Source organism: Rhinolophus hipposideros (assembly GCF_964194185.1).
Source record: "Rhinolophus hipposideros genome assembly, chromosome: 19".
Classification (NCBI taxonomy): Eukaryota; Metazoa; Chordata; class Mammalia; order Chiroptera; family Rhinolophidae; genus Rhinolophus; species Rhinolophus hipposideros.
The window spans coordinates 20,407,549-20,431,619 of record NC_138065.1 but is presented as its reverse complement, the minus strand read 5'-3'; the positions used below and the strand labels follow the sequence as shown (position 1 = coordinate 20,431,619).

The following is a 24,071-nucleotide window of genomic DNA, read 5'->3' as shown; positions in this document are numbered from 1 at the left end:
CATGTGGCATTTGTCTTGCTGTGTCTGACTTACTCCACTCAGCATAGTACCCTCTAGTCTTTTATTTTCTTTTTCATCCACTTGTCCCTGTTCCAGTGACAATCCTCACCAATTTTTTTTATTGCAAACTATCTCATTACACTTCAGCTACCTACTTTAAACAACACAAATACAAACATTTACAAAGTGCTCCTTCTGTATCAGTAGTACACACATTTCAAATTAGTTGTAGTAACACACTCCGATATTCTTTAGCTCTGGATCCTGGCAATCACACCAATGACATGCTGGAAAAGGGGTTTTCCAAAGGGACGTTATTAGCACTTTAACGTTCAAACATTTCTGAGATTTGTGCAGTATGGATCTGCTTGCCTCGTACCACGGTCACATCTGAGGTCACCAAGAAACACAAAATACACTGAACCTAGAAAATGTTTCTTTTCAGGAGTCCACTGAATTAATGGTATGAAAACCTCATTTATTCCTAAAGTCTACTGTAACTGCTGTGTAGAGTGTAGAAGTGCTTCTAGAAACCTTTCCCTAAAAAAACTGCCAAGAGATCTATTACCCACATGTTACTTATATATTCATGTAATTAATATGGTTTTTGATTATGAATGTCATTGTTATAAAATAGATTTTATTATATTCATTCACCTCATATACTAAAGCATAAGTCTAAATTGTGACATAAAAACAAAATAACTATTTAGATCACTGTAATATGTGATTGTAGCATATCGTTTTGATTACACATCCAAATTATATATTTTATGTTTAGATGCAAAGAATTCTCTGCCAGAAATAAACGACAATTCATGAATTATGAGCAAAATTTTATAAGGCTAAAATGAAAATTAATCTTATTCCTAACCAGACTAAAAACCAAGAATGTAGCCCCAAGTTAACAATCACATCACAAGACTCATTCTCTGCCCTCTATACATAAGACTGTCCCATCTGCATGATTCTTATAGTGATATGAATGTAAATGACTGAAACTATCCTTCGAGGTGATTTGTAAGGACTACAATTTCCTTTGATAGGTGTTATTGTCTTCTTTACTATACATTAGCTATCCTTACATTTCATCAATAAAAATAAATTAAAATCAAGGTAAATTTTTACAATGGTGATATACTAAGATTTTCTTGGCATCTTCGACCTCAGGAGATAAATCTGAACTTTAGTAATATTTACTGTGTCTGTGGGGAAAAACTACAAATATCTATAATTAAAGGTTAAGAGAACACTGGTGGAAAGTATCTTTAGCAATAAACTGCTCTTACGGAATGTGTCATCCGCATGTACTTGCTTGAAACTCTGAAAGGCCAACACAAACATGCTGACCTGGGATAAGGTTGTTACTCAGTCTAGTGGTTTACAAGCTGTGTCCATGCATCTATAGACTTCCAAGCCCCATCACTGCTTCAACTAGAGCAGACCAGATTTCCTCTATTCTACAAATTATAATCCCACATAATATATACTTGTTATCAGTATAGTATTTCTTAAATGATTTGAAAACCATTGCCTATGTTAAAATAACCATTCTTTGGTAATTATCTAGCACAATTAACCTTTTAAAAATTTTTTTAATTCAGAGATATTTATATTCCAGTGGTATTAATTTTAGCATCCCTTGCAAAGGGACAAAAATTCCTACTTGCTCTCATTGTAAGAGACAGAAGTCCCAGAAAATAAAGAAAAGTTTCCATTCTTCTAACCTCACCATTTAGACACAGTGAATTCCCAGTGAATAATTATTGAACAAATAATTTATAAAGGTAGATAAGATACATAGTGATAGCACTTTTCTTCAGGAAAAAAAGGAGAAACTCAAACTCTGAAAATAATATCTAACCTTTTCTACTTGAGACATGAACGGGATACTAGTTAAAGCCCCTCTGAAATTCACAAGTCTTTTTCATTTGCTTTAAATCTTCTTAGGCTCAGGTTCAGGAATGTAATTCTTTCATGCAAATTCAGGGGGATTTAATTTCCGTATGATGAAACAGAAAACTTTTTTGATCGTTAAAGTTGACCAAAATTCAACCAATATTTAGACAGATCAGTGAATTTTGTGTATCATATTAATGGGAAAAGGAGGGAGCTAAACTTTGATATCCAGAACCAGAGAGGTTCTCAGAAGAAAGAAGGTGTACTGGGTAGGCAAAACAATCATTGTCAACCACACAGCCTAAGACTAATATTGAATTAGTTTAGGATATAACAGCAATCCCTTGTTTTGCCCATCATTCCAATTAGTCCCTAAAAAGATGTTTTTGGAGCAGTCACTGTATACTGTCATTGGGATGAATATCAAAATGTCTTCAAGGAGCTTTTTACTTTAAGTTCACAAGATATATGCCCATCAACTAAAGAAATAATAGTAAAGCATCACGTGATAGGGTCCCTATATGGATGCTATGAAAATACAGTGTATATAAGCACACAGTTTTGCATGACTCTGAAGAAAGTTTTCTGAGGGTGAGGATCAGATGGAGGGGTGGTTACCAAGAGAGGACACAGATCTTCATGGAGAAAGGGGGACCCAAACTAGAACTTGAAGAATAAACAGGATTTAAATACATAAAACTGGCTTTGGAAGGTCAGGAAGGGTGCAAAGAATAAAAAGGCCAGATTTATTCAAGCAAGGCAGTGAGAGAAAATAATTTCTCTTAAATATGTCCACTACTACAATTCATAGATTTGAAATTCATAGACTTGGAGATTGTTTACTGACATAAGAAAATATCTTTATGTTTCCTGTTATCAGAAAAAGGCTTTAAGGGAGAAATGGCTGCTGGATGGAATCAGCAGTGGAAAAGAACAGGAAGAGATGAAGAGGCAAAATCAACAAGACCAGCGCCAGACCCAGGTTCTAGAACAAAGTATCCTCAGGTATGGCCCTCACTGAGATACTCCACAACTACCTTTCTTTTGATTTTGTCCCATGTTGCATGTGTAGAGGCGGTTTCATTTTAGGGACACATCAGATCTTCCACTTGGATTTCTAATAAAGACTAAGGAAACACACAAGGAGACAATAATAGAAATTTTACTGTAAATGTCACTTATGTGTGGCAACACAAGAGTTATTTTAAATATATATATTTGTGACTTACCCATAGCTCTCTGAGCCTATTTCATCATCTACAAAATGATAGCAACAATATCTATCTTTTAGAGTTGTTGAACAGATTCAAAATATATATGCTAAGCTAGTAGCACCTATCTGGCACTGGCAGATGATCAAAAAAAAGTTCTTCACAGCCCTAAACCTCACTCTCACCTTAGGACAGGTGACAGTTCTACAAGTGTATTTACACGGTCCATTCTTCACTCTTCTCCCAGACCCTCCCCAGTCACAACCATGATATTTTGAAAAAGAAGACACTAGCTGAGTACTTCACTAACATTTTCTCTCTTTCACTTCCCTGACTATTTGGTCACAGGTGTTGACCTCACTTCTCAATGTCCATCCCTGCCCATCGTAATAGTCAGTACAGAATCAGCAACTTCTGATAAAACAAGTTAAGTTTTTAAATTATGTTGGCTTAAAATGAAATGATGGACATTTTAAAAAAATGGAAAGCTTAAACATAAGATGGGATTATTAGTATTATCACAAAACAGACCGGATGGAAGAAAGAAATATAGGAAATGTCAGAATCATTTTCTAACCCACAAATAGAAAAAAGATGGAAATTTTTGTTGTATAATAAAAACAATAATTTAAAGCCTACACATCTCTGAGATATAGGTAACTTTCAAAACTCCAGTTGCTACAAATTTGTTCTCATTAGTGGGGAATATAGGAAAAGTACTAGAAAATAAAAATATCCAGTAGCTGTGTTACGACCATGTTTCTTCCATACTCACCACACTATACAAACAGACTACATTAGGCCTAAAATTGACAACATGGAAAAACAGCTTCCTTCTTTCCAACTGATTTTCATTTTACTTGCTTAATTTCATACACTTATATATTTAATGGCTAAAATCATTGACCATTCATTCTTATTTATATGTTTTTTTAAATTAACAATTCTTAAAAAGTTATGTTTTATAATCGAAATTTTTACATTTATAAACCCCTCAGCTGTTTGCTCAAAGGTATGAAGTGCTTCTGAATGGGGGATAGCAAATATTTTAAAAATAACTCCATAAATCAACTCAACAGTTTGTAAAACTTGATTCTTCATAAGGCCAGAGCTTCTTACCAAAGTCTGGCTTAGCCGGTGATTACTTTCCTCATCCCTCCATACCGAACCCTTATCTCTGAAGAAGTCCTGAATTTAATCCTTGTAAACCCTCGCCCCTTCACTCTTTGGAGTCTTTCCACATACTGAACACCTATAACCTTCTCTGCACCTGATGATAATTGAAGTGGCTACATATACTCAAACTCCATTAACAAGTTTGGACAGCATTCTGAGTAATCCCAGAGAATTTACGAGGGCTCTACTGATTGGTTTCAGACCTTACCTGAATGCTCTGAAGAGCACATAAGCTTCTAGTGTTGATAGTGGTTTGCCTAGTTAGAGCTCCTGACGGAAAAAAAAAAAAAAAGGAGGAGGAAGAAGAAAAGAAGGAAAAGAAAAACATATTTTGTATCTATATTACCCTACAGGCACTTTACATGTATCATCTCATTTAATCTTCATAATTCTTAATCCTTTGAGGCAGGTATTATTGTCTTCACTCTGCAGAGATTAAAGAATTCACACAGTTAGGAAGCGGCAGATCAGAAACTAACTCGTTCGACTCTCCGATGCAGCCTATACAATGACACAACCTCTATGACACTCTCTTCTAGGAAGTCTCTGAAGTATGTTCTGTCCCTTGGTTCTCCTTTCTCCTACTGCTCCTACCACACTCAGGATCTGCTTCCATGTCCCTCTAACATCTTTGCTCAATTACCAATTACATGTCTGATTCATTACCCAGTTTCTGGCATCTCACTATTGACTTTATTTTAGATCTTCAGGATGTCAATAACCCATCAGTACTGCTTTATTAACATCAAATGATTTTAATCCCCAAATGTAAATAATAATAACAGTAATGTTTTTTAAGTGGCTTTGTGCAGTTTACAAAGCACTGGTACTTAATATTAAGTCATTTAATATTCACAGCAATCCTAAAAAGAAAGTGTCCACACCTCCACTTTATAGATGAGAAAATAGGCTCTGAGAGGATAAGGGACTTACTTCATTAAGGTCACAGAGTCAGTAAAGGGTAAACTTGGGCCTCAAATTGAGCCAGGTTCAGTGCTTTCCTGCTGCAGAATTAAAAGAGGTAGGTGTAAATGCTCTGGGAAGAATAAAATACCTAACACCTGATAGAAAACTGCTTTGATCAAGGAATGATCCTTAAGAAATGTATTTGCAAAGAGTTAGTAAATAATTTGCATCATTGTGATACATAAAGGCACGTTCATCTCGCTAAAAATGTGCAGAGGACAGTATGTTCTGAAGCAATATACAGAGACAAAAAATGGCTGTGCCTTGTCTGTGGTAAGCAGCCTCAACCGCAGCCCAGCATTATAAAAATCCCGTTGTCAAAGCAGCTTTACCTAACAACCAAACATTTTCTTCTCAGATATTTCCAAAGCTGCTAAATAATCAGGTGCATGATTTTAAATTCAATCTTTCTCTAAAACAACTACCCACAGTGCTTACAAAGCTTTTATTGCCAGTTAAATACAGCGCTACATGTTCCTGTTAGCTCTGAATGGCCAGCAAGCCAACTGAGGAAGTTGAACCAGGCAGAACCATCCTCCTTCCCTAAGCCGAGAAAGGATCCCAACCCCTAAATGTCATTTATCACTTGACTTACATACCTACTCAAGGGTGACATTCGTCATCTGCCAGGCCTCTCAGCTAGAGGATAAGATTTTAATAGGAACATCAAAATAGAAATGTTGCTATTACCTCAGCATCTGTAGAAGGGCCAGACTTTGCCCATCAAGTTTTTCTTTCTTCTACTTTCACGGTTTTGTGAGTTAAGCTGAAAAAATTCATCTTTGGCCTTCAAGTCCCTGTTCTGTCAACCATAGTGCATCAGTCTGGCTATGTTCTTTCATCTCTTCGGGCATCAGTTTCCTTGTCTGTGATAGTGGGACAATTCATGGAACTGTTATGAAGGAAGCAACTTTCAGAGTGCCTGACACGTGGTACCGTGTTTCCCCAAAAATAAGACTTGGTCAGACCATCACCTCTACTACGTCTTTTGAAGCAAAAATGAATGCAAGACCCAGTCTTATTTTGCTATAATATAAAACCAGGTATATAACATAACATAACATAACATAACATAACATAACATAACATAACATAACATAATATAACATAACATAACATAATATAATACTGGGTCTTTTATTAATCTTTGCACCAAAAGACACAGTAGAGCTGATGGTTCAGCTAGGTCTTATTTTCGGAGAAACACGGTAGGTGTTCAAAAATAGATCAGATACTATTCCTTCTTAGGAATAAAAAATAATTAAAAGGACGCTGCCTAGAGCTTTATCGAGGAATTTTTATTTTTAGGCTAGAATCTCTGATTGCTTTAGGCCAGTACAAAAAATCTCGTTGAGTAAATTGAGATTACCACCCAACTAGAGTTTGGAAATAATTGACAGGTTTTCTTTACGACTTGAAGACTAAAATGCTAATAATAGGAATTAGTTTTCATTGAGCACTTGTTATAGACCAGACACTGTGCTAAACACTTCATGTATATTATTATTTTATTGAATTCTCACAATCACGTTATGAGTTAGGTAACATTTAAAGATGAAAAACTGACATTTATAGAAACTAACTTGCCCCATCATACAGCTAAAAAATTAAGAGCCAGGATTTAACAACTAATTAAAAATCCTAATCATAAAAATAAATTGTATGTCAGAAACTGCAGATAAATTTTATAAAAGTTAAATCCTGTAAGTGCTCCCTGTTTATAGCATTTTTAAATTTCTAATCTATGCTGATTTCACTCTTATGTACATCATTTTACATAGACATTCATGGGACTCTACCATGTTAAAAAAAACAGAAAGTTTCCCTGACTCACACATAACATTTAAGTAAAGCATGTCTCTTATTTATCCTGTCATCTTTTCTTTCAAACAGAGGCACCATTTTGGAAAATAAGTGGGTTTCCATGGGTTTTGTCTCTGAGTCACATTCTTAGCTTTAGAACAATGTTAGTGAACATTTTGCCATAGGAAAACGATATTGAACATCTCCTTTTGAATCAGTTTGCTTAAATAGAGTTTCAGTTTGCCTCCCAAATGAGCCCTGTTCTTACGGTGACCACTGAACCATTTGCTTTCTGATCGTAGGCACAGGTACAAATCCAGCACTGACTCCCCAGTCCAAAAACCCATGTGCACAAATATATATGCTGGCTTAGAAATCTTGTTCTGTCACTTCTGTTGCTTTTCCCCATCCAAGAGCCTACACCCAAAAAAGACACCCCCAAGCACCTTATAAAGTGTCCAAAGGATGTTGTTCACATCCTAGGTTCCTCTTTCTTATCCAGCTGCCCTGCAGTTTCCATGAGTCTCTCTCCCAAATTGTCTTGCATCAGGCTCCCCTCCAGACACTTGCTACTTCTCGAACTATGTCCAAAGACCTCTGACTTTGATTGGAGCACACAGAGCGCTTGACAGAAATGTCATAAACATAAAATGTGAAAGGTTAACTGCCAGGAGAATGATGCAAATACACTGCATTCTCTTTGAGAAGGATGATCTAATCATGATTAAATGTTCCTTAGTAAGGATTTCTTAAATATTCCAAAGTACCTTTCTGACCCTCTGCTTTCATTTAATGAACTTCCATTTGTCTCCAAATGATTAGAAACTGCCCTCCACATGTGATATTAATGGGAAGGTGCATAAGGAGCTTTGATTTCTATGTGAGTGTATGTCATGAGAAAAGCTGAGGCATGGGCATCTACAGCAGCTACAGCATCCCACATAACTTAAGGGAAATTCCTCCACAAATGAAGATGGAATACTAGAAAACGCTGCTCAACAGCATATAAAGCAATAATCTACTCAGTTAACTCAAAAGATAGCAGGCAAGATTCAATTTCAAAAAGGACCCCAAAGCATTGATTTAAAAATATAAAGGTTAAATGATTTTGTTGCTGGTTATGCTTTATCAAAATATAAATATTATTTCTATCCAAGTTTAATCCCTACGTACTGTTCTCATGTACTTGTGCAAGCCAACTGTACCTTAATAAAACTAATGTCTCATCAAACACAGTAAGATATGCTGCATGAAAAATGTCATATTCTAAATGTTTCTGCCTTCCTGCTCTGACCAAACCAACCATATCTAACATCACATTACAGGGAGATAGACAAGCTGCTCTTTTGGGACAACATGAGAAAAGGGAAAAGGAAAAAAGGAGAAAAAATGCAACATTTTTTTATTCTTCTTAAATTTGCTGTTGCCTAGAAACACTCAAGAAATTATCCCGAGGCAATTATATGAGTCAAAATCATTCCGAGCATGTTTTTCACTCTCCATATTTAACTAATTGGTTTACCAGATTTGCAATAGTTCATCTGTTGTTGTTTTTAATTTTCCAGATATCTGATTATTTTTAACTTAGGAGCTTTTTTAATTAAACAAAAGGAGCTAAGTAAACCAAATTTCCAGCAAAAAAAAACAGGAAGAAATCTACCCTCTCTCCAAAAAACATACCTAGTACAATGACTAGCACATAGTAGGAATATGCATATACATAGCTTAATAAATGAATGAATGAAAAACATAGATGATGGATGGATGAAAGGATGGCTGGATTGACTTGAAAATACCACCGATTAAAGGAAACCAGATGACGACTAGACAATGACTTAAATATAAATGAACCTAAAAGGAAAGCCTTGAAATTCTTTTAAAAATAAAAAATAATGAACACCTAAGCATCTTGAGTCAAGGTCAAAGTCATGTAACAGTGGTGTCCCTGGTTTTTGAGCAATTGTTGATGGCATGTTTTAACAACTCACCATCGCTTTACTTTCTCACTTTTCGCCCTCCATCATATGCTCTGTTATTTCCTTATCCTCGCCTCCCAGCAATTTCTCTTGCCCATACCTGCCAATTTCATTTATGTTAGTAGAAATAAGGTTTAAATGGTTACCCAGAATAAACACCTCACACACACACCACAGTAGGCTAAAAGATAGATTAGAATAACCTCTGAGAGTTCTTCCCTCTACTCCACTTCAATTCAATAACAACAGCTACACTTTGTGGAGCACATATTATATACTAAGCATTATTCTGAGAATAACAATTCTCTGAGGAAGTCTAATTAGCCTAATTTTACATATAAGGACATTAAAGCACAGAAAACTATAAATCTAGTTAACAGTGAATCCATGAGTCACACATAGATTTTTCTGAATCCAGACCCTCTCCCCCATGCCTCATCCAGTTTATTCTTGATTCATTTCAATAAACATTTATTGATAACCTGCCACATGTAAGTCTTTAGTCTTCTAGAGGAGATTCGAGAATCATAAGCTTCTCAAAACAAATTTTTATTTGTGTTTACCTCTTTTCAGATCCTTTTACTTTTCAAAGTGCTTTTACATTATCTCATTCAAAACAATATTCAGTAACTTGGAGACACACATGTAAGACCATTAGCAGGGATGACAGATTTCTGGCTGTCTTGACATCAGTAAAGAATAAACAAAGGAACAACAGGACAATCCAGAAAGTGAGAAAGGAGTTTGTTTCAGTGATCCGTCTTCTAGGTGACGGTCACAAAGAAAGAATGTTCAAGGGCAGACATTCATTGAGGGTCTTTGCTGCCAAGGGACTGAGACTTCATTCCCCCAAAGAGTCTTTGGCTAAATTTACCAGCTCATAAAATTTCCACACCACCCCTTGCCATGCATGTTGTCTGCCGTAAGGCAAGCATCACTCAGTCCATCTTATTTAGCTATTTAGCTATTAGATCACCCAAGGCTTACTAGTCCTTGTTGGTTATTCCATGTTACACTAAGGGTGGCATTTATAGTTATTGGTCTTCAAATAATGGAGTGCTGTTCTTGGTATCAAATGTGAACTATTAACACTAGAAGCAAAGCAAAAATTAAGTGGATAGAAAGTAGAAAATACAGTGGCTGCTCTATAATACTGTTAGAGAAAAATGTTAAGGGTTACAAGGCACAAAGCCAGTAATTATGTCTAGTAGAGTCAATGGTTATATGAATCATTGAATATGTTTTGTCATTTCATTATATGGTTATAAGTAGTTTATTCACTAAAAATATTTTCCCCTAAACTTATTTAAAAAAAAAAAATAGCTTCCCAAATTCATGGATAAGCACATCTGCAATTAACTTGCCACATCCTACCTACAACAGTATTTGAAGGTCACTTGGGAAATTCATGTCACCTGTGTAGAGGTCAATTTGAATTATTATTATAATTATTTAGCTATTAAATGTTTGGCATGTACTGCAAGGTTCTCTGCACTGCCTAAATAAAAACCTCCCAGTGGGCCTCTGTCCTGCCAAAGCGTTTGAGAAGCTGCTCATAACTAACCAATTCACCTTACCACACCAACCTCCAGGGTGTTCGTTTATTTGCATTCATTAGAAAATGACATTTGTAACTTACACGTGAAAGTAGCTGATTCCTTGAAAACCAGTTTGATTTCCCAATTTTCATGGCAAATGAAACCCTTAATTTATAAAATATTATTTTGATTAAGAGGGTTTCCTTTTCTACAAATCATTCTCCTCTGACATTCCCTGCCTAAATGGCAATTTCAAAACATGATAGTATCATCTGGCCATAACTATTAATGTTCACAGAGTTATATCAGGAGATGAGATTCAGCCATGCAAAAGCTGCTTACATGTAACTATAAATTATTCAGCTTTTCTAAACATCTGCTCTGTTCCCAATTATTAGAGTAGACTGACACTTGTTGCAATGTCATTGTTAGGTTAGCTCTCTGCTTCTAGTTATCTTGAAGTTACTGTTGACTAAAAAGCATCTAGCCTAAAAGAAAGCTTTTAAGAGTTTATTTGATGACAACCGGTGGGAATCAAAGTCTCAAGAGATTGAGAAAATGCTCTGGAAAATGGCGGTTTTGCAACTTATTTTATACATTAGAATCAAAGAAGGAAGGTTACAAGAAATCCATTGGTTGTAGATTAAGAGGGTGGAAAAAAGCAAAGGGAGGAAATTTCTGTGATTGAACAAAAAATAAAGTGGAGAAACACACACTTGTTTTACATTGGTGGGTACAGGATAGTTAATAGCATTTTACAGCACATAGAGATGGTATTTGAGGAACAAGATAACAATGGGAGATTTTGTAGTTTCCTGCTCTGGTGTGGTAGATTGGGTCCCCTGAGGGGTCCGGAAAAAAAGATTACTCTGACTTTTCAAGGGTATGTTATCTTAGATGCAAAAAGACAACAGATAGGCTCACTTTAGGTAAAGATTGACCTTTGTCAAGGAAGCTACAAGTCAAGGATGTGACTTCCTGCCATGGCCCACCTTTGTTAGGAATTTTTATATTCACGCCATCCTATGTGGTTATTTTCAGGATCCTGAGCTTGTCAGGTTTAACAGGTGGCCCCTTTTCGGTCCACACTATCATGTTGTATTGCTGTTTGGTTTGTAAATACTCAGGATTAGACACAATAGATCTGGCTCTGGGCAAACTTAGTGTTTGCCATATGCCAAGTGCACTTTAATTCTCTGGCCTGCTTACGCATGGCATGTGACTGCATTGATGGGTTAGATCTTCCTTATCATACACATGCGTTTTGGCAAATGGTGATTGTAAGACAATTCTTGTCCTACGTTTGTGTATATAAGTACTTGTTGTCTTTTTTGATATACTTTTATGTCAGTTGGTGAATAAAATGTGCCTGATGTAGTAAGTGCTTAACTTTATTAAATGTTTGATGAAATTTATCAGACCCTAGTTTTTAAAAAACAAAACAAACAAAACAGCCCATTCTACTCAATTTTATTGAGAAAATATGTTTGACATTACCCTAGGCCAAATTACCTATAAAGATAAAACATGTTTCCCTTTTTACCCATTTGTAATAATTTATTTGCCCATATCAAATGACCAACACACTTCAATTAAGATTACCTGATTAAAGTCATCAACTATGTGCACTCAATAGCATTCATTGCAATTCCAGAGCTATTAATTGAGATAACTTGTGATTTAAAAATAAAAAACTTTTTATTGCAAACCTTTCTTTTCTCATTGCATACCTTAGCCATTCAATATCAACTAGCTAATGTCAAAACAAACCATGCTGGAATTGATAGCTCATTTAAAAACATGTAAATTCTTTAACCACTAGGAGCAAAGACTGATTATTTTTCTATTTTTACTAACTACCCCAAATGTAAGATACTAATGAGTAATTCTGAAAACCAATGAAAAAAATTATGAAAAAAGTCATAAAATTGGTCACACTGAGATTCATCTCCGTAAGGTTATGTATTAGTTAGCATATTGGTTTTGATGCTTTAAAAGACTCCAGGATAGCAGTGGCTTAAAAAAGATTAGAAAGATTCACTTCTCTTACACATATAGAAATCCTAGCTGGGAGACGTTAAGGGGAAGAGAACAGCAACCTCACAAGAGATAATCAAGAGACCCAGTTTCTTCCTGTTCTGTTACTTTGCTACTTCCTAAGGGATGCCCTTAGTTGGATGGTCAAAGACAGGTAATTACCACCTCTGCATTCTAGAATAGGAAGTGAAAGATAAATGAAGGACAAACACTTCTACTTTAAGGATATCACCTGAAAATGCAAAGGTCACTTCTGCTAATATCCTATTGGACAGAATTTAGTCACATGCCACCGTGTAAATGTAAAGTACACTAGAAAATACAGTCTGTAGCAGGGTAGTCAGGAAGACACATAAATTTCAAGGAATTCTACTACTAAAATGAACAGGAGAAATGGATGGGACGGGTGGTATCAGCAGGTTGTCATTTCATTTATTAAATAGACACCATCCCCATAAATATTATGAAAATTCTGATAATGCTGGAGCTGTTTTGGTTTTCTGTCTAAAAGAGTAATTTCAAGGACAGTGTGTCCCTGAAGCTATCTTAGCACCCTGCTGGCTCTGAAATCATTGATATTAAAGTTGAAGATCAAATCCCCAAATCGACCTGGTAGGTTTTCTCTTTTGTGGAGCTGTCAGAGATGGCCCACCTCTCCTTAGCAGACTAGGAAGAGAAGGGATAACTGATCATTTTTGAGGAACACCTTTTCAGCACATCCTATGCTAGAGGCTTACAAACATTATCTAATTTACCTCCCCAAGAAAACCCTTTTTGGATACTATTATTATTCTTCAAATGAGAAAACTGAAGCTTGGAGGTGTTCAATAATTAAGCCAAGTGTGTTAGCTTTGATATGGGCTGGCTTTCTGTTTCCATGGGAAGAGCTTGAAAAAGAAAAGTGAATCTTCACACAAAAGCTCACACAATATAGGTAAACCACCAGTCACTTCCTGTTCTCCCAAGAGTCAATGGGAAAGAAAGGAAAGAGACCCTAGCCCAAGGAAAGAGTCAGATTCACCACTCCAAGTCAAATTCAACACCTGCTGGAGGCAAACACATTCTGAGTCTGTGAGTCCCAAAGAAACTGAATCTTTCTTTGCATAGAGGTGGTGGGGACTGTCATCTTAGCACTTCCATCAGCTGGTCTCAGAGCCACCTCAGTAGTGGCACAGCCTGGGTCTAAAACCTGCTGATTCAGGCCATCCCAGAGAAACAATCATTGGGCCTTCTTTGGGTGTAGTCCTGGCTTTTAATAAGGGAGCCAGGGCACCCAAGACACAAATACTTCATCAGTCCTTTCAGAGTATAACAGCTAAACCAGTCATACAATTAATTTCAAACATAGCATTGGTAATTACATTCAAACAGCAGTATTATAATTGAATTACATTAGCCAGTTTTATATTTAATTCCTAAAGCTTCCATTACTTTGAACAACAGTCATGTGTCCAAGCAAAGAAAATCTTGCTATAAAATGGCTGTAGATTAGAAAACTCCAGCCTCTTAGAAAAAGATTGCTCTAAGAACTCCTACCAAAAACCACACTCAACAGCCAAAGGAAAAACTGACAAAGCCTGAACTTAAATCCTGGTCTGGCTGACTGGTCTACAAAACAGAGAAATTCCCAGTCAAACAAAATCACCCTAATGAAAATCAGGACAGAAATATTACCTTTATATGTAATGAGTCCTCATGTGGATGAGACCCAGATAGCATTTCAATCTTCACTTCATTATCATAGAAAGTAAGAAATCCTTTTATACTGCTGAGCAAAAATAATGTTGTATCTAAGTTCATAAGAATCCAATTTTTAAAAGTTTTGTTCCCACAGTGGCTAATTAGAAAGGAGTTAAGCTCTCAGGCTCCATTGGCAGAGAGTTGATTTCAAATTCCATCCTGCCACAGGCCTGCAAGCCCCCAGGCCAGTCACCTTTCTAGGTGCCCAGCTTGCCCATCTGTCAAAAGGAACAATTAACAGCACTCATGGGGCTTATTGTGAGAACTAGTTAGACCAGGGCCTAGTACAGTGTAAATACTCAATACGTGTTAAATGTTGTTATAATTGCTAACAAGTGCTGTAAACTTTTGAATTTTTTTTCTCTTGTGTTCCAGTCTGTTTGCCCCTACCATGTTTCCCCGAAAATAAGACCTAGATGGACAATCAGCTTTAATGCATCTTTTGGAGCAAAAATTAATATAAGACCCATTATATTATTATATTATATTATATTATATTATATTATATTATACTATAATATTATTATATTATATTATAATAATTATATTATATTATGTATTATATTATATTATATTATATTAAAGACCCAGTCTTATATTACAGTAAAATAAGACCAGGTCATATATTAATTTTTGCTCCAAAAGACACATTAGAGCTGATTGTCCTGCTAGGTCTTATTTTCAGGGAAACAGGGTAGTGGCAAACTCCATCAGGTTGTTCGTCCTTGTTAACGCCACCCAAAACTGAAAGAGCTAAATGAACCCTTAGCAGCAGAAAAACTGCTTTCTAAAATAACCCTTTCCTGACACATCCAGCCTTTATGTGCTTTCTTTTTCCTAAGACAAAAAATCACATTTGGAATTGGATTGGGGACATTATCTTGTGGTGATGAAGGGAGGTTATTACTAGACCAGTGCATGAAATGAAAGCTAGCTGCTTTCACCCAGGGAACTCCTGAAACCCTCTTTTTCCCTAGCAAATGGGCACGAAGAAGACAGATTCCAATAATGGATAGCATTACAAATCCTTTTTCATGTACTCTGCTTATCTAAATTGGCACATGATGCCTTGCCCACCATCTCTCAGAAATTAGAAGAGGTACTAACCCATCCATCAGGCCCCCCTAACAGCCCAGGAGGCACCAAGAAGGATATTTCTCTTTCTCTACTGCCTGTTTTCCACCAAACTGAATCAGCATTTCTAGGAGCTCAATTCCCATTCTGAAAGGTAATACCTTCTAAAGATGGGCATGGCAGCACTTATGGAAATTCTAACCCATCAGCTTAGAGATAAGCAGGTGAAGGTTAGAGAGTTATCCCCCAGACACCACTTCCCCGAAAACTTTCCATAGAAACAAAATTAGTTTTACGTATGTACATATATATGTAAAACAAAAACTTTTTAAATTTTCACACATACATGTATATGTGTAAATATGGATATATATGCATACAAGTGTGTATGTATACATATACATATATAATACATGCATGTGTAGATATGTATATACACATATATATATACACACAGGCACATTAGTCTAAAGACATTCATGAGAACAATACGACATTCCATTACCCATGGGCCTCCCTACAGAGGAAAACAACTACAAATCCCAGTGCATTTCATAAATTCCTTGTCATTAGCCAGGCCAACCAATAGCTCTATCTCTGTGACTCAGGAATAGTAAGGGGCAGAGACAGGAGGAAACTAGCATTTGCTGAATGCTCACTATTCTTTTTATTCTTTATTAAACCCTATGAAGTAGTTAACATTACCCAGACTGCTAAATGTTTAATTGCCCCAGGATTCAGTCTTTGGAATCCTTTCTACGAAATCTTATTCAGTCCTATAGTTATAAATAACAATTTCCTAATTTCTATCTTCAAACCCAAACTTCTCTGAGCCCCAACTTTTATATATCTAGCTGTCTTCTCCATATCACCCCTTGACTGTCTCAAATTTAACATCCCCCACCAATCTCTTTTCTTCTCTCTCCCAGATTTCTATTCAGTAAATTGCAGTCACATTCTTCCAATTATTCTGGTCACAAACACTGGAATAACCGTTGACATCTCTCTTTGTTTCACACCTCACATGTAACCTGTCAACAAATCCTGGTAGCTCTTGCTTTGAAATATTTCCAGAATCCAGTCACGGTTCACCCTTTTACTGGCAACCACCTTGGATTCAGCCATCTTCATCTGGATTATTACAACTGACCACCATGTTTGCCCCTCTAGTCTATTCTTAAGACAGCAACCAATGTAACTTTAAATTTCAAGTCATAGCATGTTTCTCCTCTGCTCAGAACTCGCAGTGACTGCCCAAAGGCCGTACTATGCACAAGGTCCTATATGATTTGGCTGCTGGCCACCTGTCTGACTTCATTTCTCACTACTTGCCTCCTTACTCTCTCTGCTCTTACTTCAAGCTTTGTAATTACTCTTCCCTCTCTCTGAAGCAAACCCCTTGACACCCTCATGAGTCTCTCCCTCATTTCCTTCATGTCTCTGCTCAAATGACAATTTATCAGAGAGACTCTCCCTGACCACACAATGTAAGTTAGTGCTCCCTCCCCAGGCACGCTCTATCCCCCTTAATCTTCTGTTTATACCCCTTATTCTGCTTGTTTCATGGAAATATTTTTCTTCATAAATATGTGTATGTATATATATATATATATATATATATATATATACATTTGTTTATTGTGTATATATGTATATGTGTACATGTAAATATGTATTATATTACACATACATTTTATATGTACATTTTAATATATACATACACATACACATATCTGCAGGAGTTGGGAAACTATAGTCCAGGACCAAATCTAGCCCTGTTCTATTTTTGAATAGCTGTGAGCTAGAAATTGTTTTTATATTATTAAAGGATTGTAAAAGAGACTTTTTTTTTAAAAGATGAATATACAACAGAAACTGAATGTGGCCTGCAAAGCCTAAAATATTTACTATCTGGCCATTTACAGAAAAGATTGACAGCCCATCTTAGTGCACTTTTTGTGTCCTCAGATTAGAATGGAAACTCCTTGAGGGCAGGGACTTCGTTTTGTTCATTGTCATATCCCTAGCACATAGGATAGTGCCTGGTACAAATTAGATACTAAATATTTGTAAATGGATGAAGGAATGAAGACAATGAGGCTCCGTGATGTCTGGTGACTTGTCTTGGGTCACACAGGAAGTTGACAAATGAACCGGGATTCAAATCCAGGTTCACCTAGTTCCACAGATGGATCCTGAAGTCTAGGAGATGCTTGCAGCAATGATTTGAACCTCCTTGTTTTCGACCCAAAGGCTCCTCATTAGACCGTCTCTAATATGCTTTCAAGTAAAGGGCCCTGTAGGACAAGGTATGGAAAGACAGACACAGTGTACTGCAGAAAATCTTTAATACTTATATCATGACAACAATTACATCTGATGTCAACCATATTCTGTGTGCTTTCATATACGTCATTTCTTCTTAGCTTCACCAAATTTCTGTATAAAGTAAGGCAGGTATTATATTCTCATTATACACATTACAAAATTGAGTATCAGGGAGGTTAAGGGAATCAACTCTCACAAACAGTGAGTAGCAGAAACAGAATAATTCAGATTTATGACTTTCAGGATAGAGCTTCCCACTCTACCAACCATCCCATGTTCCCACAACTCTACTGATGTGCTACTGTGGATGTGGAGGGATTTTAATAGAATGGCAGTCACGGCTCAGGAATTCTATGAAACCAGAGGTACTGCATTTTACTTGGAGGTCTACGATATGCAAGAAAGCCTCCTCAGACATAAATGGCCAACTACCAATGGCTACCGGCAGCAGCAAAGTCAGAGCTTTGAAACTGAAGCAATGAGAAGGGGAATGGTCAGGAAAACCATATCTTGGGCTTTTATTGATGTGACAATCACACAGGATTTTCAAGCTGCCAGATCCGTGACCGTCTTAGAGAAGGAAGCCAAGAAAACTGACAAATATCTTAGCTGACACTAATACCCACAGCTGTCATCTCCTGGACTAGCTGCTGTATCTAATCAGCCATCCTCTGAGGCAGCTGACTTTAGAGCTTAGAGTTTTTGGCTGAGAAACTATGGGTGTTTCATGGCTGCCAAGGGCCAGCCTTGCTAACGGCATGAATGTCAGTGACTGTTGTTTTTGTACAGGATAGAGGTCATGATGCCACACCCTGGAGTTAACTTGAATCTGACATGCAGCTGTATGCTGGTCAAGATACCAGCTCAGAATGTTTGCAACAGTCTAATTTCAAATGTCTGTCTCTTTGTCCCTATAAGTTCTCTTACATTTTGTCAGGCTATGTGTGTACACTTTTTTTTTTCCTCAGAAAATATAGTCTTTATAAGCAGTGACAGCTGAGGCCACTGCATGAGATTTTGTCCATTTCTCATCTTTTTACCCAACTCTTAGGAAACTGTGAAATTAAAACAAAGTGTAGTGCTCAGTCTTAGGATATGCGGAGTTTTTAAGTGTTAAGTAGCTGATTATTAAATCAAGTTTAATAATTAAAATGTTATAAAGTGTTGATTGGCTAGAAGAAAATAATTCTAATGTTTTTTTCCAAACAATTTGCATGGAGACTTGGGTAAGAAAAATTGGTGAACTACATAGTAACTACAGATGCATCATTCCCTTTGGCTCAGTTTTAAACTTAAGTTTCTTTATAAAGGAAATTTCTGTGTTTCATTTAGAAGTAACATTAGTAATTGCAAAGAAGAAAATGGGGCAAGGGTCAAATACTTAGGTAAAAATTCCTTCTGTGAAAAAAATAATTAGAAACTTGAAAATTGTTAAATAAAGTCAGGTATTAGGTACCTTCTATGTACTAAATGTTATGTTTGGTGTGATGCTATATTCTTGAAGGTACCTGGATACTTACATGCAATATCCCAAGGGAAGTTTATATAGAGAGAAGATATATTTGAGAACTCTGCATTTGTACTGTCTTAAGCACTAAAAAGTGTATCTTTTTGTCATCAGACTTGAGAAAGAGATCCAAGATCTCGAAAAGGCTGAACTGAAAATCTCAACTAATGAAGAGGTAATTTTAAAGAAACTAAAATCAATTGAGAGGACAACAGAAGACATAATAAGGGTGAGTATTAACTAATATTAAAACTATGATTTCCTCTCAAGTGAATCCACAAACGGTATATAATTTTTCAAAGTACATCCACATTTAGAATTTATTTTTTAAACTGTATTAATCACGGAGAATTCTTTTTTCTTATAGTCTGTGAAAGTGGAAAAGGAAGAAACATCAGGAGGTATGTTTTTGAGCAGTCTATTCTATGTATAATTAATATATTTTTTGATAAGCCCACTGAAATTTTTCCCATTATTGTAAATATATTCTAAATGTATCTTGAATTAATATTAATTTTACAGAGTCAATTGAAGACATCTATGCTAATATCCCAGACCTTCCAAAATCCTATGTACCTTCCAGATTAAGGAAGGAAAGAAATGATGGAATAGAAGATGATGAACAAAATAGAAAAGGTATAAGAGAAACCTATGTCTAAGGCAGGTTCTCAAATTCAGATTTTGTAGTGTCAAATATTAGCAATTTGCTATGACATCCTGTGCTTCCAGGTTGAGAAGTGGTTCATTTTACAAAGTTCCAGGAGATATGTGAGTCACCTGCATAGGTAGGGATAAGTGGGTTATGGTATTGATTCTATGTATTTTATTCCCTAGCACACTAGATAGGCTCAGAGAAGACAAAGGCCTAAAGGAGACAAGAAGCTCTTAAAAGCAAAGCTTTCCTGCTTAAAAATATCACTCCCAACATATTCCACCTAGTGAACACTAGGGTTCTTGGGTTACTAAGATCCTTTATGAAAATAAAAATATTCCCCTTGGGAAGGTTAGGAATTATTTACCCCCATGTGGGAATGATTTTCATAAAATTAATATTCCAAAGCCTGAAGGCTTGTATGGAGGCAGGGAGGGAACCTTTGAATTTAAGACTAGACAGGGAAGCTACACTCTATCTACAGATAGCAGCCATTCATTCATTCATTCAACAAATGTTTAGTGAACGTGTACTACATGCCAAGCTCAGTTCTGGCACTAAGAATACAGTAGTGAATAAAACAGCAAAGACCTCTGCCCTCATGGAGCTGACATTCAAAGGGATAAAACAGACCAAAAAATTAGGTAAGTAAATAAAACATATCATGTTAAGGAGTGAAAATGCTAAAGAGAAGAATGAAGCACAGAAGGGAGATGGGAAGAGTGTGGATGAGGGCATTGCAATTTTAGTCAGGTAGCCAACTGCCAGAACCCTCAGGCAATCAAGGATAAGAAATGTAAGATGGGTTCAGAAGGAAGGTGAGAGAACAAATAAAAGCAAGCATTGCCTCATTGTACTTTTGCCCACAATCCTTTAGAATTCCAGCCATAAGGTTCTTGCCTGGACCGTGAAGGAGATCTCAGCTTCCCCCAATTCAACTAGTACTCTCCAGTCCAGTTGTTTCAGGACAGCTGATAATGCTCTATTTTTAGCCCTTCCTGTGCATGAAAATGAGAGTGAAAATGAAAAGAAACAGAAGGCAAAAGGAGAAGCATGTGATTGTAGCCTTCTCCTTCCTGTTTAGTACCAGTTCTATACGGAAACAACCTCTCTGTTGTGAAAACTTCACAATACTCCTCTATCATTTCAACAGGCTGCTGGCCTATATAGCAAGGATGGAACTTAACAAAATATATGTACTGTGTTAGGCCTTTTACCTACGGTAATGCATAATGTGATATATTCTTCCTAACTAAAGAAAAGACCTGATTCCTCCCATTAAATGATGTAAGAGTGTAAATTGATGAATTTATTATTTAGAAAGAAAGGTCCCCATTTAAGATCCTTACTATTTGAAACCATCAGTTTCTCTTCTCCAATCAGCTCCACTTCTTCAATCCTTCCCATTTTTCACTAATTTCATACACCTTTACATTAAAACCCATGTAATTACAGTATTGGTCATTAAGTAGTTAATGGATAAAATCAGAAATTAAAAAAATAGACATCTCCCATTTAAAAAATCAGAGGGTATACTTAATATAAAAATGAACACTGTGAAAGCAGACTAGTTGACAAACAAAAAAGTTAACTAAATCTAAGATCAAATTTGTCTCTCGACAGCTTTGTATGCCATGGAAATCAAAGTTGAAAAAGACTTGAAGACTGGAGAAAGTACGGTCCTGTCTTCAATACCTCTCCCATCGGATGACTTTACCGGTACAGGAATAAAAGTGTATGATGACGGGCAAAAGTCAGTATATGCAGTAAGCTCTAATCGCAATGCAACACTTAATGGCACCGACGGCATGGCACCAGTTGAGGTAGAGGAACTCTTAAGACAAGCTTCGGAGAGAAACTCTAAATCCCCGACAGAGTATCATGAGCCTGTATATGCCAATCCATTTTTCAGGCCTACAACTCCACAGAGAGAGAAGGTAACCCCTGGACCAAACTTTCAAGAAAAGATAAAGATTAAAGCTAATGGACTGGGTAATGATATGAATGAATCCATACACCATATGGACAACGGACTTTCAGAGGAGAAGGGCAACAGCTTCAATCATGTCCGTCCCATTCGGCCAATACCTCATCCCCGATCGCTGACTCAACAAGCAGAGGAGACACCCCACGCCCTACAAGAGAAGCTGATGACGCCTTGGGAAGAATCGACTGTGATGCAGGACAAGTATGCGCCCTCTCCAAAGGCAAGACTCAGTCCCAGGGAAGCGCTCGTTGAGAGATCAGAATGTCAGGCTTCTTCTCCTACTTGCCAAGAGGATGAGGAAGATGTAAGATACAATATCGTTCATTCACTGCCTGCTGACATGGATGAGAGAGAACCTGTGACGATGATTTTCATGGGATACCAGCAGGCAGAAGATGATGAAGAAGAAAAGAAGCTTCTGACAGGGTATGACGGGATCATCCATGCAGAGCTGGTTGTGATTGACGAGGAGGAGGGGGGTGAAGGAGAAGCTGAGAAACCATCCTACCATCCCATAGCTCCCTACAGTCAGGTTTATCAGCCTGCTAAGCCAACACCACTTCCTAGGAAGAGATCAGAAGTTAATCCCCATGAAAATGCAAACCATAGATCTCCCCACAAAAATTCCATATCCCTGAAAGAGCAAGAAGAAAGCTTAGACAGTCCTGTCCACCATTCTCCACTTGGTGTTCAGACAGCTGGAGATGGAACTGAGGACCCATCCCTAACAGGTAATAAAAATGACAAGGCTTGCCGCTGCTGTTTAGTCATGTGAAAATCTTCTCTGTGTCGTTAACAAACCCTCTTGCTTCCAGCTTTTCTGACCATCTCATAGACTAATACACACTAAGGTTTTTTATTAATGTCGATCCTTTTATTGCCATAATTAAAGTGATTCAGTCAATTCAAAAGATAAAGAAAATGAAACAAACAAAAAACTGTTGCCTTAATTGGATACTGCATTGATTGACCCTAATAACTTGAAATTTGTCTTCTGTCATGGTATGGTACTGTGTGTGAATGTATTTGAATCACTAATAAGTTGTGTCATTAATATCATACCTTTTCCAGCCAAAATCTGACACCAGCTACATTTTTGTGTCTCTCTGTGATTTAAACTTCCTACATAAGTTAACAAATTGCCTTAATTTTGCAAGAAAAAACAAAAAACAAATTTTATTTGCAGTGTGTTATTTTGTTATTTTGCTATATTCTGTTTCTCTATACTTTTATAGTTTTAACTTTATTTCCTTAATTTTTCTATATTTTAAAATTGAATGTCAATTCATCTTACATTAGCTATAATATTTAATTTTTTAGTCTTCCCTAACTTAGCAAATTTATTTTTTTCTGTTTTCTACACATTCGCATTTCTCATTCTCTATAAAGTTTTATAGCTATCTTTCTTAGCATTGAATGGAAAATAACACTTTTTTCTACAAAAGTGATAACTCATCAATTTTAGATTCCTTGTTATCACTTAAATATTATAACCTACTCGTCATTTATAAAGAATAAATAAGAATCTAACAAAATCAATTATAATAGCTGTACTGACCTTGCTAAAGACATAGTCAAATTCCCAGACATACAGGTACTGGATGTACAAAAGGGATAATTTTGAATGCTTCTAATAGAAGAATTCTTATTAAAAAGCAGTAACTATTAAATCCCAGCTAATCCAGCAGGCAGAACCTGATAATTCTATAGAACTATGCTAGGACCGCACTAGTCAGGAAGATTTCTTCCTCTGTAACCAATAAAACCAATTTGGTTTGCCAATAATACAAGAAAATGGATCTCTTCTAATTTTTTAAGTAGTTAAATTAGGCTTACCAATTGTAAATTTCATTATCTCAAGAATTTCTAACCTCTTGGTAACTGTACACTTATATTATCTTCCTAAATCAGAGTTGAATAATGTGTCCCCCGGAATGAAAACCTGTTAAAACTAAAAGTTCCCTTCCATTTTGAGAATGAGCTTTATTTGCTGGTCAAATTTTGCATCTTAAATTCATTTTTAAAACAACACAGACAACTTAAAAAAGAAGAACGCAGTGTATGGTCAAGAGTGGTGACATTACCCACTATAAATTCTCCCATTTTGACCTTGGATGTTAGCCAGCTTCTCCTGAACACTTTATTCATTCTCCCCTACCCATGTCAACACATTTACC

The 24,071-nt window shown here is 36.4% G+C and overlaps 1 protein-coding gene across 2 annotated transcripts in view; it reads left to right on the top strand.

Annotated features, from left to right (window-relative positions):
* Nucleotides 1–24,071, top strand: part of PALMD (palmdelphin) — a 51,446-nt gene that overhangs the window by 22,781 nt on the left and 4,594 nt on the right. The window contains exons 3-7 of one of the 2 annotated variants that reach the window (XM_081026304.1): nt 2,780–2,904; nt 19,370–19,484; nt 19,623–19,656; nt 19,778–19,891; nt 21,531–22,625. In XM_081026304.1, coding sequence (XP_080882430.1) covers nt 2,780–2,904; nt 19,370–19,484; nt 19,623–19,656; nt 19,778–19,891; nt 21,531–22,625 — 1,483 coding nt within the window. The remainder of the gene's footprint in view (nt 1–2,779; nt 2,905–19,369; nt 19,485–19,622; nt 19,657–19,777; nt 19,892–21,530; nt 22,626–24,071) is intronic. The other variant, XM_081026305.1, reaches the window with a different exon arrangement.